Source organism: Phoenix dactylifera, unplaced genomic scaffold (assembly GCF_009389715.1).
Source record: "Phoenix dactylifera cultivar Barhee BC4 unplaced genomic scaffold, palm_55x_up_171113_PBpolish2nd_filt_p 000678F, whole genome shotgun sequence".
Taxonomy (NCBI): domain Eukaryota; kingdom Viridiplantae; phylum Streptophyta; class Magnoliopsida; order Arecales; family Arecaceae; genus Phoenix; species Phoenix dactylifera.
In genome coordinates, this window is record NW_024068064.1 from 69,905 (window position 1) to 86,994 (window position 17,090).

The 17,090-nt window shown below is 40.0% G+C and overlaps 1 protein-coding gene across 1 annotated transcript; it reads right to left on the reverse strand.

The window, feature by feature from the left end:
* Nucleotides 1–9,349: 9,349 nt before the first annotated feature.
* Nucleotides 9,350–11,120, reverse strand: LOC103721933 (premnaspirodiene oxygenase-like). Its single transcript, XM_008812321.3, has 2 exons — nucleotides 10,188–11,120; nucleotides 9,350–10,076 (listed from the first exon to the last, which is right to left on the reverse strand). Exons 1-2 carry the CDS (start codon nucleotides 11,055–11,057, stop codon nucleotides 9,453–9,455), a joined length of 1,494 nt encoding a protein of 497 aa, XP_008810543.2. The 5' UTR covers nucleotides 11,058–11,120; the 3' UTR covers nucleotides 9,350–9,452.
* Nucleotides 11,121–17,090: the final 5,970 nt, after the last annotated feature.

Sequence of the window (17,090 nt, forward strand, 5' to 3'; positions counted from 1 at the left end):
AAAATAGTGTGATATGAAATTTGGGAAATTCGTCACAGGTCATCTGTTCTGACTGGAGGTCAATTGCAAGTCTTTCAAGTCATGGGTCAGCCAGCACCTCATAGTTATGATATGGTCAAATTAGATTTGTCCAAAATTCTCTCCCAAAAACACAAAGAAATTGGACCCGATTCGGACCCGAACCCGACTCGGACCCGAACCCGATCTTCAACCGGGTCGGATCTGGGAAGGGATCCTTCTTTAGTCAAATTTGTACTTAATGTGCATTTTATCTCTAATTTATTAAAATCTGTGCCAAACCCAAATATAATATTAATCCAGTGAATTTATCATTATCAGTTAACAATAATACTAATTTAGGTGACATGTAGGTCGCACTTTTGTGCTCTCATCAGCAGGATTCACAAATCGGATATGACTCGAAAGTCAATGAGCCTAAAAGCCCATATTTTCTCTAATTTGTTTATTCTGTCTTCTCCTATATGGCCAAGCCTGAGGTGCCACAAATACTTTAAATTTATCTCATCTCTAGATCTTTTAGATACTATGGTACTCACTATATGCTCAGATAATTTCACAGATACATCCAAATATAAGTGATAGAGACTCTCAATCATAAAATCTTGTGGAACCAATTTATTTCTCAAATAAATGGAACAACAGTCTTATAAAAATCTTCCTGTGCTAAATAAGATACAGAAATCAAATTTCTGCTAGCAACAGGTAACAGTCCCTAAGTATCGTGAGCATATCTGACATACCTTCTGAAAGTATGTCATCCTTCTTGCTCTTTACGCTTTCCATGTATATAGGACAGTTCCTCTTTTAATGACCGTCCATGATGCAATGGAAATACTTTCACTTGCAATCGGCCTTTTTTTTGGAATTTCCTTACTTGGCATTTTCTCGATCTTCTGCTTCTTCGCAGGCTTCTTCTTCTAGGTAGACTCTCTCTTGGGAGTAGAAGCCAACTCGACAGCGAAAACAATGCCCCTTGAACTCTTCAAGATCCCTAGGTAATTACCAATTTATTTAACAATTCTATTTTGATGCATACAATCTTGTTCATATGGTAGTTTACTATAAACTATTCATATGAAGCTGGAAGGGATTGCGGGATCAAATCCGTTTTTCATTCCTTATGCATGGTCATGCCGAGCTTCTCAAGCTCCTTTAAGTCCTTTATCATGGTCAAACCATGATCACGGATAGACTGTCCATCGCGCATCTTCGCCTTGAAGAGCCTCTTGAATACTTCAAACCGAGCTGCGCAACTTTGATCACCATACAACTCTTGCAGGTGATTTAACATGTCCCTGGCAGACTTCATGTTCTCATGCTGGCATTTTAATTTATTAGACATGGATGCCATTATGTAGCACCTAACTTTATTGTCATCGTCCGTCCATTTAGCATGCGTCTTACGCTGATCAGTGATCGGATGGACTGGTAACACAGAAATTTCATGGTTTAGCACATACCCTAATTTCTCACAATACAAAACTATTTTTAAAATTACAGAGCCAGTCTTTATAATTGGATTTGGTCAAACGGTTGTTCTCTAGGATATCAGTTAATAGTTTGGAAGCTAACTTTATAATCCTCAGAGAGTAAAGATTCTAGTTAAAATTTTGCACTTGAATTTCTATTTGTTTTAGGAACTTTTAAAACAAACACCTCCCACTATTTCTTCGAATCTCTCACACTCCTCAGGTAAAGAAACGAAAATCCTTCGCGACTAGGATTTCTAGTAGGGCGCTACGGTCCCACCAATTTACATGTCACCTCACCTAACAGTTATTGGTGACACATAAATGATGAGTGTACAACTCTTATACAATGCTTCTCAAGCAAGTTGTAGCGCTATCTGGTCTCTAAGTAATGAAGACCTCACCTAACAGTTATTGGCCCTATTCCTTAATTAAGTCGGACCCACCGTATAACTGCAGAAGCAAAGCCGTCATTAGGTCTCTCATCTAACAGTTATTGGGCCCAACCCCATCTTTACCTCCACAACATCTCATGTCTATAAAGAGATCCGGTCCCCCGATGCAACTTGCCCACTGTATCCAGCCGAGACAAATCAACGCCGGAAAAACCTTAGCAGCTCTACTACGGTGGAAGACCGCTAGACTTAATATTTTTCGAAAAGATTTAATTTAGGTCTCTTTAATCATTTTAATTACTTACATCTCATGCAAATAATTATCTACCCGCTATGCATAAACAAAAACCTAAACAGTAAGGCATAATCATAGAATAGCTGGTGATGATCATGGATCCAGGATGAGGGTCATAGTACAAGCACATGCACGTCAATTGGTTAGATCGTCTTCAACTCTTGATTCGATCTTGAGCACCTTAGGTCCAGTTGCAATCAACTCCTTGATCCATCTCTAATCAACCCTTGATCTCGATTTGCGCAAATCATGCTTGTAGAGGCATGCACCGATCAACCATTGACGTGCAAACACATCACAGATTACAACCCAGATAACTATAAAAATTAAATAATAGTTACATCCATTTTTCATGAGACACGCAGGTCTCTAATACATCGATTTAAGATGTATGTAGGTATCTGAATTTCTGATTTACATGTCATCACATCACATCACAGAACATTTCAGCATATGTAAAAGGGTCCATCCATGATCATCACCACATGTATCTCATGCATTAATTATAATTATAGATCTGAATATTTAACAGATTATGTCATCATATGAGTTGCTGATCATGCAAGACATGATTCTAAATACTTGTAATCACATTAACAAAGCAATAGAATCATTAATCTAAACACACAAAAATCAGCATGCAGAAAAATCAGCAATCTGAAAAATCTGCATGCAGAAAAATCAAGCAAGCATAATCTTTAAATTTTCAGATCTATCATGCCTTTAATGATTAATCCTAATATTAATCTACGCAACCTAGCTCTGATATCACTGTTGGGATCCCTTGCACGCCTCAAAATAAACAGAACGAACGCAGCGGAAGGAGCATGCACGAGATCTGCATCGCTCATCGCATGAACGTATTTTAAAACTAACGTTCGTAGATAGATTGGGATTAAAAGTTTTATATAAGATTAGGAAGATCAGATCTTTACCTTGTACGGGTAGATATTCACCACAATCTGATGATCATAGTATTTGTTGAAAAGTTCGCTTGAAGCCGCACACGTGTTCGGCCTCTACGCGTATCCATACGAGGCAGAGGACCAATCGAAGCCTTTGAATCTCCCCGAGGTGCTAGCTCCCTTGCAAAGATAACTTTTGATGGCTGAAATCCTCCCTTTGAATCAACTCTTGATTTCCTTAGGGAGGAGGAAGAAGAAGGATGGATGAAAAAGAAGAAGGCCAAAAATTCTTTGCAACCTTTTCTTTTCTTTGTTTTTGGAACCAAAAACCAGCAACGGAGGAAGGGCTGCACCCTCTTTCTTCTTCTTCTTTTTTTTTTTTTGTTGGTTGCTGGCGGCTGAAAACCCATGGGAGAGAGGGAACTTACGGCTGACAAAACCCAAGAGGGAGGAAGCTATCACACGGCTCAAAAAAAGGGTTGAGAAGAGGATCTCACGGCTGAATGGAAATAGCCTTTTATTCCCTTGTGGGGTCCGCCCCTTATTCTTTCTTTTAAGGCGTGTGGAGCTCCTAAACGGCTGAATGAAGATAGCCTTTAATTCCCTTGCCGTATCTTGCATGGGATGAGAGGAGGGGGCTACATGCTCCCCTTTTTGAACCCTAGGTATGAGCTCCTAATTTGCTCCTACAAATTAGGAGCTCACGTCTATCTCCTTCTTCTTTTTTTTTTTCTTCTCACGTAAAAACCAAGAGGAGGGGCACGCCCCTCCCTTTTATCCTCTCATGCCCCACGCCCAAGCCTCATCTCATGAGGTGCGTGGGCTCCACTTTCAGCCCCTTTAGTCCCCTCATGTTTATCCATAAGATTAAATCAATTATGACTCTTGGAGTCCTAATCTAATTACGACCCAATTGAATCATGACTCAATTGAACTCTTCAATCCTAATCCAATTAGGAGTCATCTTAATTTATTAGATCAAAATTAGTTAGGACTTTAGGAATCCCAATCTAATTAGAACTTATATAATTTTAGTTCTAATCCAATTAGGACTTTAGGAATCCTACTCCAAGTAGGACTCTAATTTAATTTGAAGTCTTAATCTAATTAGGACTCTAGGAGCCCTACTGCAAGTAGGACTCTTATTAAATAAGATCAAGCCCAACTAATTAAGTTCAATTGATTTAATTAAATTGCAATCCAATTGTAATTATTCCTTCTTCTACTCACTAACTCTTAGTGAGTTAAAACAATTATCAATCAAATTGATAATTATAAATTATTTGTGATTCCAAATCACAATTCAACCATCGGATCGGTCAATATCTCTAATGTGTGTGACCCCATAGGTTCTATTCTGTCTGGTAGTGAGATATATTGTGATCCCTATCACAATATCATTGAAACTCCTTTCAATAGGTTGGAACAATTTCCACTCTTCTCATTCGGGTTCACTGATCATTAAGTGAATGCCTTTGAGTCTCACAATCCACCAGTGACACCTAGAAGCATGTAGTGACAACCCAGCAGAATGGAATAGATGAACCTCTAGGTGCAGTTATCGTATGATACAGTCCCTCTATCGTAGATCCCGATAGGATGGAGGTCATTGATAACTCGTCAAACCCCTTCATCTGTCATATGTAAAATTTATTTGACTTTAGTTCGAGATTGGAAAGCTCTTTTTCCAAAAACTACCTTGGCCAAAGATTTACGAACTCAGTCTCATAAATCACATAGGATCTCTCCTAATCTATCAAGGTCGATAGATTCCATCTAGATGCATCCCTACTCCTACAATGAACCTACTGCAGCCAATCTGCACCACAGGAACCCAAATGGATGGGGCCCATGTTTATGTGCTCGTCAAACTACAGCAACCTCATTGTGAATAGCCGAGGCATCGCAGGTTAAAGGACCAGTCATAAAACTGCAGCATCAAGTATGTCATTGACGAGTGGATAGACATCCAAGTGACTACTTGCTATGGTCACGCTTAGTACCTTTGTTCTCTAACAAGCACTTGCACAATTGCTCCAGTGTCGCCACACTGTGGACTTAAGACTCGTCCATCAAAGAAAGCAATCTGTGCACTAATCTCAGTGGATCAATCACCATCCTCGTGATGATCCATCGATCAGAAGCAATTTAGGAATTAATCACCAATGATACATACCTCAAATTCTCAACTCTTGAGAATATGCATCATCATCTTATTAATTCTTTGGCCGATTCATGGACACATAAGAATATGAATGATAAGAATGCCCAACTTAATAAATTTATAATTAGGTCAAGTACAAATTTATGTCCCAGAACAAAATAATGTGTCAGCCAAATTGGCTTTTAGGGCATACTTCTAACAACCTATCCATACTATAAACTATTAAGTCTAAATATTTGATTTTGCATCATTCAAAAATCAAATCTAGAGCATCTAGTTATAACTACAGATAGACATAACCATTTAGATTAATTCCAATTAACCAATTAACATGCGCTAATTTCTACTTGGATCTAACTTTTAGTAGCATGTTCAGAAAAACCTAATCTACCAACCAATGAGTTTACAAATGGTACAGCATATGCAGGGGGAAATATAATATTATTATACAGTTGGTGAATCTTTTTCTTCATAAATAAAACAAAAATACATATCTTATTTATTCGAGGGAAGATTGGAAATACTCCAAAATACATAGAGTTACACGATAATTTACTTTAAGAAAATAAAGAAATTGGAAAAAAAAGAAGTTATGAGAGTTCTCCTGACCTTGCAAGACCCGAGCTAGCTCATCATCTTATCTTAGAACCATCTATCATTGCCGATGTGGTTTTGAACAATAATCTCCATCAGGTCATTCTCACTTTTAAATTTTCTTTATCTCGTGAATCCTGAGCCGACAATTTTATCTTAGACACTTTTATTAAGGCCATCAATATTGTTTAAGCTATCATTTCTACTAGAATATTCCTTCTTCCTTTGCTTCTTTGGTCGCATTCTGGTGGTGTTGTATAGGATCTTTTGTCCTGTCAAAAAATACTTCTTCAATCTCAACCCACGTTGTCTCGGTATCTTAGCAAGCATGGGTTGAGTTGTTATCTTCTGCCTCACTATTTATCCTTAATCCTGTAACAATGAAAGAAAAAGGTTCACTTTCTAGTACACGGTAAAATTTCATCAAATCCTTATTACTACCGTATGTAAGGCTTCAAGTGTGGTTACAAAATACCTTGATGCCATTCAATATATAAATGTCCACAATAACCAGATTATTAAACTATATGATCAAACAATCTAGATCTAGAGGTCGTGTGAGGTCCTTTGATGAAATATTAAGTCAACCTTCTAATTCTTAACTCAAAGGATGAACTTTCTTACGTTGTCATATTGAAATTTTCAAACATAAACCAAGTATAGGAACATTTCCTAAAGAAGATTAAACATCAAAAGAAGAGTACATAATCTTTGGAAAAGCAGCTTGGAGGGCTCTTCGTCATTCCTCTTGCAGGTCCCACTCACCAATCCAATCCTCTCTTTGCTACAAACCTAGGATGGGGGCTCTGCCACCTCCTTGATGGTGGCTCTACCGCCTCCCTGGTGGCTCTACCGCCTCACATTCATATTTGAACCTCACCAATCTGTTTTGTTGGTTTGGTGCACCCAAGAAATCGAGGATTTCTATGTTGGAGCCTGCTCACCAGTGAAGCGGCCTTCTTGAATTCGCCGCGGCCCAATAAAGCTTCAGGACTCCATGAGCGCTGCATATTGGAGCAAGAATATTAGTTCTGGATGTGACACATTGGCTTGTCCCCTTGGACCCTTTTATAGATAGGATGTATAATGTAACGACTGAACATGGAAGGCGTTTAACGACTATATTCTGCAGGATTTGGACTGTAGACAGGATCATAAACTCAGATTGAGAGCTAGCATATTTTGGATGACGTATTTTGGAAGTTAAAATTTAAAGAATCTGTCGCCAGGTCCATGAACGTGGTAGGACGTTTTAGGAGCATATCATGGAGCATCAAGAAGGTGGCTCATGGATTGAATCTTATGAGATCACAGTACCAGATTTGGTACTTATGGCATTGGTTGCTACCACATTTGGGTATAGATATTGGAAAAGAAACGAACAAGATTTGGAGTCTGCGGGCAAGTTCATGAACTTCACAAGTGTATCATGGACCATACTTTTTCAGGACTTGACTGCAGATTATAGTCTATTTGGATGAGTGCATGGACAAACGGAATCATGAATTAGAATAAAAGGGATTCTTTATTTTGATGTGAGCATGTAAGGGCAAAATTCTCTCAATTCATTCTGGAATTCTGCAATGTTTTTTCTGAAGTAAATTAATGCTCCAACACTGTCTATATCAAAAATTTGATAATATTGTTTGTATATCACCATAATAAATAATCCTACAATGGTGGCTAGATGACGGAGGATGTGGGGAGTATCTGCGGGGAGCTTCTGCAGTTTTTCAAGTTGAGGTTGGTGTCCTAGCTAGAGAGTGGTAGTCCTACATTTGGACCTACCCCTGAGGTGAGAGTCTTGGAGTCCGAGAACGGTGATCTTATCAGGCCGATCACGACCATAGACATTCAGAAGGCTGTTTGGTCACTCGCGGAGGATAAGGCTCCTATTGTCCAACATGAGGTGGTGGCTTTTTTTCAGGAGTTCTTCTATGCATCCTTGATGCCTTAGGAATAGAAAAAAAAACCTTTGTTACTTTGATTTCCAAGAGGCTAGATACTACTAAGCCGGGCCGTTATAGGTCCATTAGCTTTTGCTCCACTCCATACAAGGTCATTACGATGGTTATGGTTGCTAGACTTAGGAAGATTCTTCCCAAACTCATTAGGCTGAAGTAGGGGGCCTTTGTGGGAGGCTAGAGCATTTCTGACAACATCCTAGTTGCTCAAGATTTCATGCGTGATCTTTAGAGAGCCCTGTTGACAGAGTCTTATGGCGATCAAGCTAGATATGGAGCGGGCCTAGAATTAGATGAGTTGGAGTTTTGTCTCCTCCTCCCTGGGGAGAGCTTTGAGTTCTATGAGGTGTCACTACAAGAAACTTGGATGTTAGCGACGCTTGTTTTGGCTATTAGCGACGCTTTTAAGCGTCGGTAGAAACCATCCCGACGCTTTTCAAAGCGTCGGTAAAGCGTCGCCTATGCTACAGTGGAAAAAACATTTTCCGACGCTTTGAAAAGCGTCGCTAATTCCAATTTAGCGACGTCTTTACCGACGCTTTAAAGCGTCGTGAATTACCATTTGCCAAGAAAGTTACCATTTGCGGTCTGCATCTTCTCCTCAATTTAGAAATACAAACAATCTTCCCGATCGGTAACTTCATTTCATCCGTGCGAAGTGGTTGGGTTTGGCTATATAAACAGTTATTTTTTTTTTAGACCGTCAACGTGGGACTAAAATGAGGTGGTTTTTTGGCTTCCGACAACGCCTTTAACGACGCTTTTAAGCGTTGTTATTTAACAACGCTAAAAAGCGTCATTAAAAGTGTCGTCAATTACATATTAACTTCAACGACGCTTTTAAGCGGCGTCATTAGCCGACGCTTTTAAGCGGCGTCATTAGCCGACGCTTTTAAAAAGCATCGGCAAATGTTGACGGGGAAAAATTTTTGCCGACGCATGGAATAAGCGTCGGCAAATAAGAGTCGGTAATTGTCTTTTTTTTGTGTAGTGTGTGGATTTGGTGAATCATGGGGTGCATTCAAGATCCATCATTTACCATTCTTGTGAACAACACTCCTAACATAGCAAAAACTGACTTCCATAAGGCTTAGGAAGGGGATGGGAGAGAGGAGGGGAGGGCGCGGGTAGGGGGATGGTTTATTTAATATTTGTGTTTCACATCTCTAATGATGAAAGTGCAATCAAAATTTTCATTATAAAGATGCAAATAAAATTATGATCTTAAAGGTCACATCCTTCTTTTTTCTGGTAGTTTTTTGCAGAGTTACTATTAGGATAAGATCATACATTTTAAATTTTGGCAATTGCAGAATTCATATTTAAAGAAATTAAAAAAAATAGAGATAAAATCTCTCAATTTAGAGAAAGTTGGGTTTCTGGAAATTTATTGAACTATGATCGATCTGTTAGGTATAAGTATGATGAGTTTTCTCCCAAAAAGTTTCTAGTGGCGGATAATAGAGGAAGAGAGATAAGTGGAGATACGTGGGAACACTTAATTTTATTCCTTGAACTTACATATCATGGTCTTCTAAATATACGACCCTTCACAAGTAACTTAGAATCACTCTTGGACCTTGCTAGGCAGGACAATATGTTGGATTACCATATAGAGCGTGAAGTTACTTTTCAGAATTCACATCTATGGTGTAGGACAAGAAGTATGAGGGATACCATGTAAATACAGCTCCAATCTCCTTCTAGCAGTCGCTCCAAAGGACTCGGCCATGTCGAGATCATTGGGTTCCATCCCATTTGGAAGTTTCCAGTCAAAATAGTAGAGAAGACAAGCAAGGGCAAGCTCCACGTTCGCTAGCCCAAATGACATCCCGGGACATATCCTCCTTCCAGCGCCGAAAGGTATGAACTCGAAATCGGTTCCCTTGAAGTCAATGTCAGTACCTGCAAATCTCTCAGGCTTGAATTCCTCGGCGTCGCCCCAGTGTTGTGGATCTCTCCCAATTGCCCATGCATTCACAACCACTCTTGTCTTCGCAGGAATCTCGTATCCAAGCACTTCACATGTCTCTCGACACTCTCGAGGAAGTAGCAGTGGCACTGGAACGTGCAGTCTAAGAGCCTCTTTGATGACTAGTTTTAAGTAGTGTAATTCCTTGATCTTTGCTTCAGTCACCTTTGCCCTTTCTCCAAATATGTCCCTTACCTCTGACTGTGCGTGCTTCATCACTCTTGGATGCCTAATGAGCTCCGACATGGCCCATTCCAGAGTGGTGGCTGATGTCTCGCTTCCGGCTCCAATAATGTCCTACCGAAAAATAAACTAGTAAAGTGTTGTATCGTGGCAGCTAGAAATTAAAACACAAAGCTAGAGCTTTTGTTTTTTTTGAAGAGATGTTTTTCTTTGAGAAGAACTTACAAAGATAACAGCTTTAACGGCATCCATTGTGAGAGGTAATTCAAGGCCACCTTCCTCCTGAATTATTAGGAGGATGTCAAGCAAATCCTCCTCCGTGGATTCAGTCTTTGTCCTCTCTTTGTGTTCTCGGATGATGCCATCCAAGATCTGATCAACCTTTTCGCGGCACCTCTGCACCTTGAGCGTCATCCCGCTGACGAAACTCACGATGGATGATGACGGGAACAAGTCGGCTAGATTGAAGCCCCCTGCTGCCTCTATCGAATCGGTCAATGCTGCTAAAAATGCACTTTGATCCTTGCACTTGTTTCCGATGACAGCCCTCGTCGTAATGTTATTTGTCATCGTAAAAAGTTGATCGCTAAGGTTCACCGGCGAGGCATTATTTGTCGACGAAATGGACTGGATGAGGTTCATCACTTCCTCCTCCCGAATGGATTGAAATGATTGTACGCGCTTGGGGCTTAGCAGCTCCAAGATGCAGATCTTTCGCAACTGCCTCCAGTAGTCGCCGTAGGGGGCAAAAATAAGGTCCTTGCCGCCGTATGTAAGTATCTTGAGAGCTACGGTCAGGGGTCTGCTGCAGAAGGCGATGTCATGGCTCTTCATGATCTCTTTGGCTGCTTCTGGGGAGGAGACGACGAGGGTTGGGACCTCACCAAGCTTTACAAGCATGAGCGGTCCATGTTTCCTTGCCAAGTCTCGGAAGGACCGGTGCGGCAGAGAGCCAATGAGGTGGTGGATGCTGCCGATGATGGGGAGCTCCCATGGTCCTGGGGGCAGTTTGGAATGGGGCCTGCCACCAGAACTTCGGAACTTTAGGAACAAGAGAAGGAAGATGAGGAAGAGGGAGCAGTAGAAAAGTTCCATGGTGGACTGGAAGCGAGGGGGGTGGAGAGAGACCTTATAATGGTAGAGTTATTTGTTAGACTAGGTGGGGGAAGAGGGACTTATAAGGGGTGCAGAAGATCCGATCGAATCATTATGTGTGGGGCGTTGAGTTTCTCGGTCATGTTACGACAAACAATTTTGTTTTGGTTCAATTTCAGGAAAACGTGGAAACTTTTTTAAAAACTTTTAAAAAATAATAGCTTATCAATCCTCTGCATCATTAGCAAAAGCAACAGGCCTGATAGCAAAAGCAACAATTTATATCTAGCCAGCTGTTGACAATGTGACAGCCCATGTGAGGAGTGGCGGGGCATCTCTAAATGCTCCAGGGAATGCAATTCATTAAAATGCTGAGCTCTAAGTAATATAAATTGAATTGCCGTTCGTTGTGGGCCCAACAAAACCTGCTAACCTACAACAATAATACACCATGCTTTTTGGATACGTGAGGTCCGGCCAGCAGTGTGCGGGCTGACTACGTCCGAAGGCCATGCTAGGGTTTCATGCACCCCTCTTTTGGAGCGTTTGGTATGGGGTCATCATCTCAGGATCAAGGATGATGTGGATGGAGGTGATAAAATCATCGCATTTGATTGCACCACGGTGATCCTACGTGGCAGTGATCCTAAATCACCTCCACTTCTTAAATCATCGCCCAACCCGGTGATGGAATATCCGTCCTTGAGGTCGGAAATCTAAGATCACCCCATGGCAGTGATCTTGGATTGAAAGTTAAAGACAAAAATACCCCTCAATTTAGCAGAAAAATTAATATATCAATATACCATCAATATATTATGTCAATGTTATATATATATATATATATATATAATGTCAATGTTATATATATATATATAATATTATGTTGATATTATATATTATATTAATGATATATATTATATTATAATATATTACTAATCATATTATTATTGAAGGATAATTTTAAATTATAGTAGAAATATATTATTATATTATTATATTTATATAATGAAAATATTTAATATATTACTCCTATTTATCTTATTTTTTAATCAAAATAATTATTAGTATTAAAAAATCTATTATAAGTATAAATAAAAATATTAATTCTATAATAAAAATAACATATTTTTATAATATTAATAATTTATAGGAGTAATAAATATATTTTTATAGAATATATTAATAATTAATATATTGATAAATATATTAATATTTTATTATAATATATTTTATATGATTAATAAATATATGATAACGGATACTAAAAGTAGAATATGTGACAAAATTATGAAACTATTATAGGAATTAGCAAATTGACTTATATTTTTGATTCATGAGAATTAAAAACACATAAAAAATCCATCTAAGATACATCAGGGGTATTTGTGGTATTATGTGGTCGGTGATCTTGAATCTCCGTACCATACCAAACAAGTTACTCATGGATATCTGGAGATTTTTAATCACTGGACCATAACCTACCAAACACATTGATCTTAAATTATTGGAGATCAAATCACCCTAATATTCGAATCACCAAAGATCTTAGATCACGGTGGTGATCCTGTTGGGGTTACTAAATGCCCCCTTCATGGCAGAGGGAAGGGAGGCTCAAAGGGGTGATCGCGCCTTTCCTCCACCTGACAAGATCCCGAGAATGCGCCTGGTGAGATCAAAATGCCTAGGAAGGCGGTTGGAGGAGATTGGTCCGTCGACAAAGGGCAATGTGGGTCAAGGTGCTCCCAGCGAGGTCAGATGGAGTAAGGCAAACGGCAATTCAGATGGGAGATGCGGGGGAAATAGCCACCTTGCAATAGCATATGTAGTTGGTGGCTTTTTTCCGACGAAGAAGTTGAAGAAACTTGGCATCGGTGGAGTACTAGTTTAATTGTTAAGTCTATGGGCGAAGGATTTCTTTGGACATCATTCAAAGGGAAATGAAGGTTTGATGCGGGATTGATGGAGAGCTTCAAGTTCTCCCTCTCTCAAATAGGGTAATTGTTCAAATTCTCTTCTAAAGAGGAGAAGGCAAATGTCCTAATGAAGGGGCTATGATCCCTGGCAGAACAAGTATTTGCCTTGGAGAACTGGTGACGTTGGCATGCCTAGCACATGTGGCCGCATGGGTCATAGATCCCATAGGCACAAATCTCAAAATCCAACATGAGTTTTGCCTTATTAGAAAATTTTAGTATTAGTTAATTTTGGGGGTTTGATTTTTATGAACTTTCTTCATGGCCTGCGTGAGTCGTATCAAACTTGCTTTTTTGTTTTTTTACCGCACCATCTTTCATTTTTGGCACTTATGGAGTCGACTCTCTCAGTTCAGGAGTCAACTTCTCAAATGATTGGGGTCAACTCATTGCTTTTAGGGATCAACTCTTCAATGAAATAAGTTTCACTGCTTTCTGTCTTTCCACTATAGTCGTTCTGGGATCGACTTTAGTCAGCTCGTGAATTCTATGGGTGAACTCACCCATCCGATAATTTTTCCAGCTCTCTGTCTTTTCTTTGTGGCTATTTAGGGGTTGGCTCGTTTTTGTTTGAGGTCAACTCTTGCTAAGTTGGAGTTGGCTCGTGTATTCATGGGTCGACTTGCCACTTAGTTGAATTTTATGGCTTTTTATCTATCTTCTGAGACAGATCTAGGGTCGACTCACAATCTGTTGGAGTTGACTCATAAAGGCGCAAGGAGTAGATCGGCTGCAACAAGGAAGTTCATGTCGATGACATGCTAGTGAAGAGCAGGCAAAACAAGCACCATTTGTTAAGATCAATTTAGCACTACTTTTATTTGTATTGGAGGATCCATCCATGTGGGGCGTCCACAAATCCTCCGGCTCATGCTACACTGGCGGCGTGTTGTCCTCCAAGTGCTTGGAGATTGAGCATTCCACAATGAAGTCTACCAATGTCTATGCCTTGATAGCATGTCGGAGATGGTAGTGGATATCAAATTCGCCAAGCTCTAATGCCCACTTTTCCAATCTTCCCAATGAATTTAACCTTTGCAGTACTTGTCTCAGTGGTTGATCGGATAGGGCAATGATTGAACGAGTCTGAAAGTACGGGCAGAGTTTCCTCGCTAAGATGACCAGGGCATATGCTACCTTCTCCAGCTTGGCATACCTGATTTTTGCATCTTGGAGGACCTAGCTCGCATAGTATATAGGCTTTTAGATTCTGGCCATCAAGAACCATGCTCATGGCCATCAAGGAAACCATAAGTTAAAGGTAGAGTGAGGATGATAATGTTATTTCGATGATTAACACAACAATTGAGGGAATATCAAATTAATAATACAGTTTAACTTGATACATCACTAATACATACCACACCCTCGATACACTCACGATACATTGAGAGATTGAGATCAAAACGACTCACAATGATTAACAAAAAGATAAAATATGTAGTAGAAAATGATAGAGAGCTTTTAAAATCTACTTTCGCAAAGTTTCAAGTGAAGAATACCCTTAAGGGCAAAACTGTAATTTTTATTGTTAAGGGTATGAAGCTCTATCGTGCCATACACTCAAAATTATTTGAAATATGTTCTATTGATCCTATGAATTAGTCTAACCTTAAGATGCAGGAAATTATGAGTTGAGTCGACCCCAAAGAGGTTTGGAGTTGATCCTGATACATATGGCACGCACTAGCACGGAGTGACACACTTGGCACAGAGTAGGAGTCGACCCCAGAAGAAGTGGAGTCGACCCCGGCACGTTTTGGAACGATCTGGCACTTACTTGCAAAAATGGCATAGATGAACAGTAACTGGGGCCGACCCCAAGTATCCTTGAGCCGACCCCAACTTGCAACCTCAAAGAAAACAACTCTTTGGAATTTACTGAGAGGGTCGACCCCAAATTTTCTTGAAACGACCCCAGGAAGACTTGAGCCGACCCTAGTGGAGCCGACCCCAAGAGAACATGAGCCGACCCTAGGATGAGTGTTCAAAAAACATGTCTCTGGAATTCCTGAGAGGGCCGACCCCAATAGAGCTTAGGTCGACCCCAAGAAAGCATGAGTCGACCTCAGTGAAAACAGTCAGAAAAATAAGGTTTTGTAGTTCCTGAGAAGGCCGACCCCACTGTAGCAGGGGCCGACCCCAGAGAAGTTTGAGTCGACCCCAAGGCTGATGAACAGTAACTTAAGTCGACCTCGGAAAAGCTTGGGTCGACCCCAGCACGAGTGACAGCCCAACGACTAGTTCTGCAGAAGTACTTTTTGAGCTTCCAACGGCTAGAAATGGCTAGTTTTTCAATTCAAACAGTTGGAGAGTGACCAATAGAGGTTGGGGAGGTATTTAAGAGACACTATTCATCAGAGGAAAATATCTTTTGACATTAAAGAAGAATATTCAAGAGTAAACCCTAGAAAAAAAAGCCTCATTCAATTGTTTCATCAAAAGGGCCAAAAGAAAGTTGTTGAGCAGTCTCAAAGAGTCATCAATAACTCCACCAATCCTTATGAAGCGAAGCAAGCTTGACAAAGAAGAGAATAGCTCCTCCAAAGCGATAAACATTCTCTAAACTCTTCTTTGTAGTTTATAATTGTTTTATTTGCTCTCTTAAGAGCTCTCTTTTGTTACTTATTAATCTTGTTGTAAGGTTAGTTGGTAAGCCCATAAAACCAACATTGTAGGTTGTTGGTGAGCCCGCAAAACCAAAGTAGGTTATTGGTGATCCCGGAAAACCAAAGTATAAAGATTTTTGGATTGTGAGCCCGGATAACAATCCAACTATAATCCGCGAGATTATAGTAAATTTCCAAGGAGATGCTTGGGGAGTGGACGTAGGTGCTTAGGAGAGCATCGAACCACTATATGTCTTGTGTGTCTGTATTATGTGCTTTTCTAATTTTACTACACACACTTAATTAATATTAGCTAAACTACCCATTCATCTATTAATTTGATTAAGGGATTAAAAATTTAGAAAATCCAATTCATCCCCCCCTCTTGGCTTGTCACTTAGGGTAACATAGAGTATCTTGCTAGGGATCGGTTTGGAGAAGTCTTGGGTTAAGTTTAATGTAGTATCTTCTTAGGGTCTGGAAGGTCTCATCCAAGTTGGCAACAGCCCTAAGGGATTCATAGCCAAATATGCATTGTGTTTGGGTTTTCAGGCCTTAAACAACGAGACAGAATATGAGGCCCTCCTAATTGGATTGAAGCTTGCCTAAGAGCTTAAGGTTCCACGCCGGAAGGTCTTCACCAATTCTCAATTGGTGGAGGGGCAGGTTCAAGGAGACTTGGCAAGGGCCCCGATGATGGTGTGGTACCTGCTAAAAGTTAAGAAAGCCTCCTCAGCCTTTGAAAAGTTTGAGATCCTGCAAGTCCAGAGGCTGGAGAATTCCATAGCCGACCTATTGTCGAAACTGGCTACCTCAGATTACCTTGACCTTCATCAGACGACCTACGTCCAGGTGCTTGATCAACCATTCCTTTTGTTCTGGGGATCCACGGGATCTTCGACGGAATTAGGGTTGACAGGGCAGAGGTCGGTTCAGCCTTTGGTGGGGTCTGAGGTCTGCCTGGCCTCTGGCCGAGGTCGGCTCGGCCTTCGGCAGGGTCCAAGGTCGGCCTGGCTCTTAGTAGGACCGAGGTCTGGCTTGCTCGGCTGGAATTGGGTGGCTCCACGCTAGAGTAGGACGATCCATTTTGCCTCCCATCGATAAATATTGATTTGTTGTTTAATTTTTAGGCGAGAATTTTGTAAAAGCAATATGATTCATTCTATAAGATTTGATATTAACATGAGATCATATGACATGATAATATTAAATTTTTTTGCCATATTTTTTATTATGAACAACTGAATTATCTTTATTAAATTTTGATCATTTTTTATTAGATTTTTTTAAGTGTATATCCTCCTAAATTTGCATAATTATATGAGTATCCTTGTAAAGTTACAATTTGCATCTGTATCCTTATAAAGTTTTTTATTTGCGTGTCTACCTGTAAGAATATATATATATATTGCTTAAACGGGTGCTTCATACAGTGCGTGTACGAATAC

Excerpts from the sequence above, each read along its gene's own strand:
- LOC103721933 (XM_008812321.3), bottom strand. The coding sequence starts at position 11,057 with ATGGAACTTTTCTACTGCTCCCTCTTCCTCATCTTCCTTCTCTTGTTC. Across the intron at positions 10,077-10,187 it reads CCGTTAAAGCTGTTATCTTT|GACATTATTGGAGCCGGAAG; the intron begins GTAAGTTCTTCT and ends ATTTTTCGGTAG.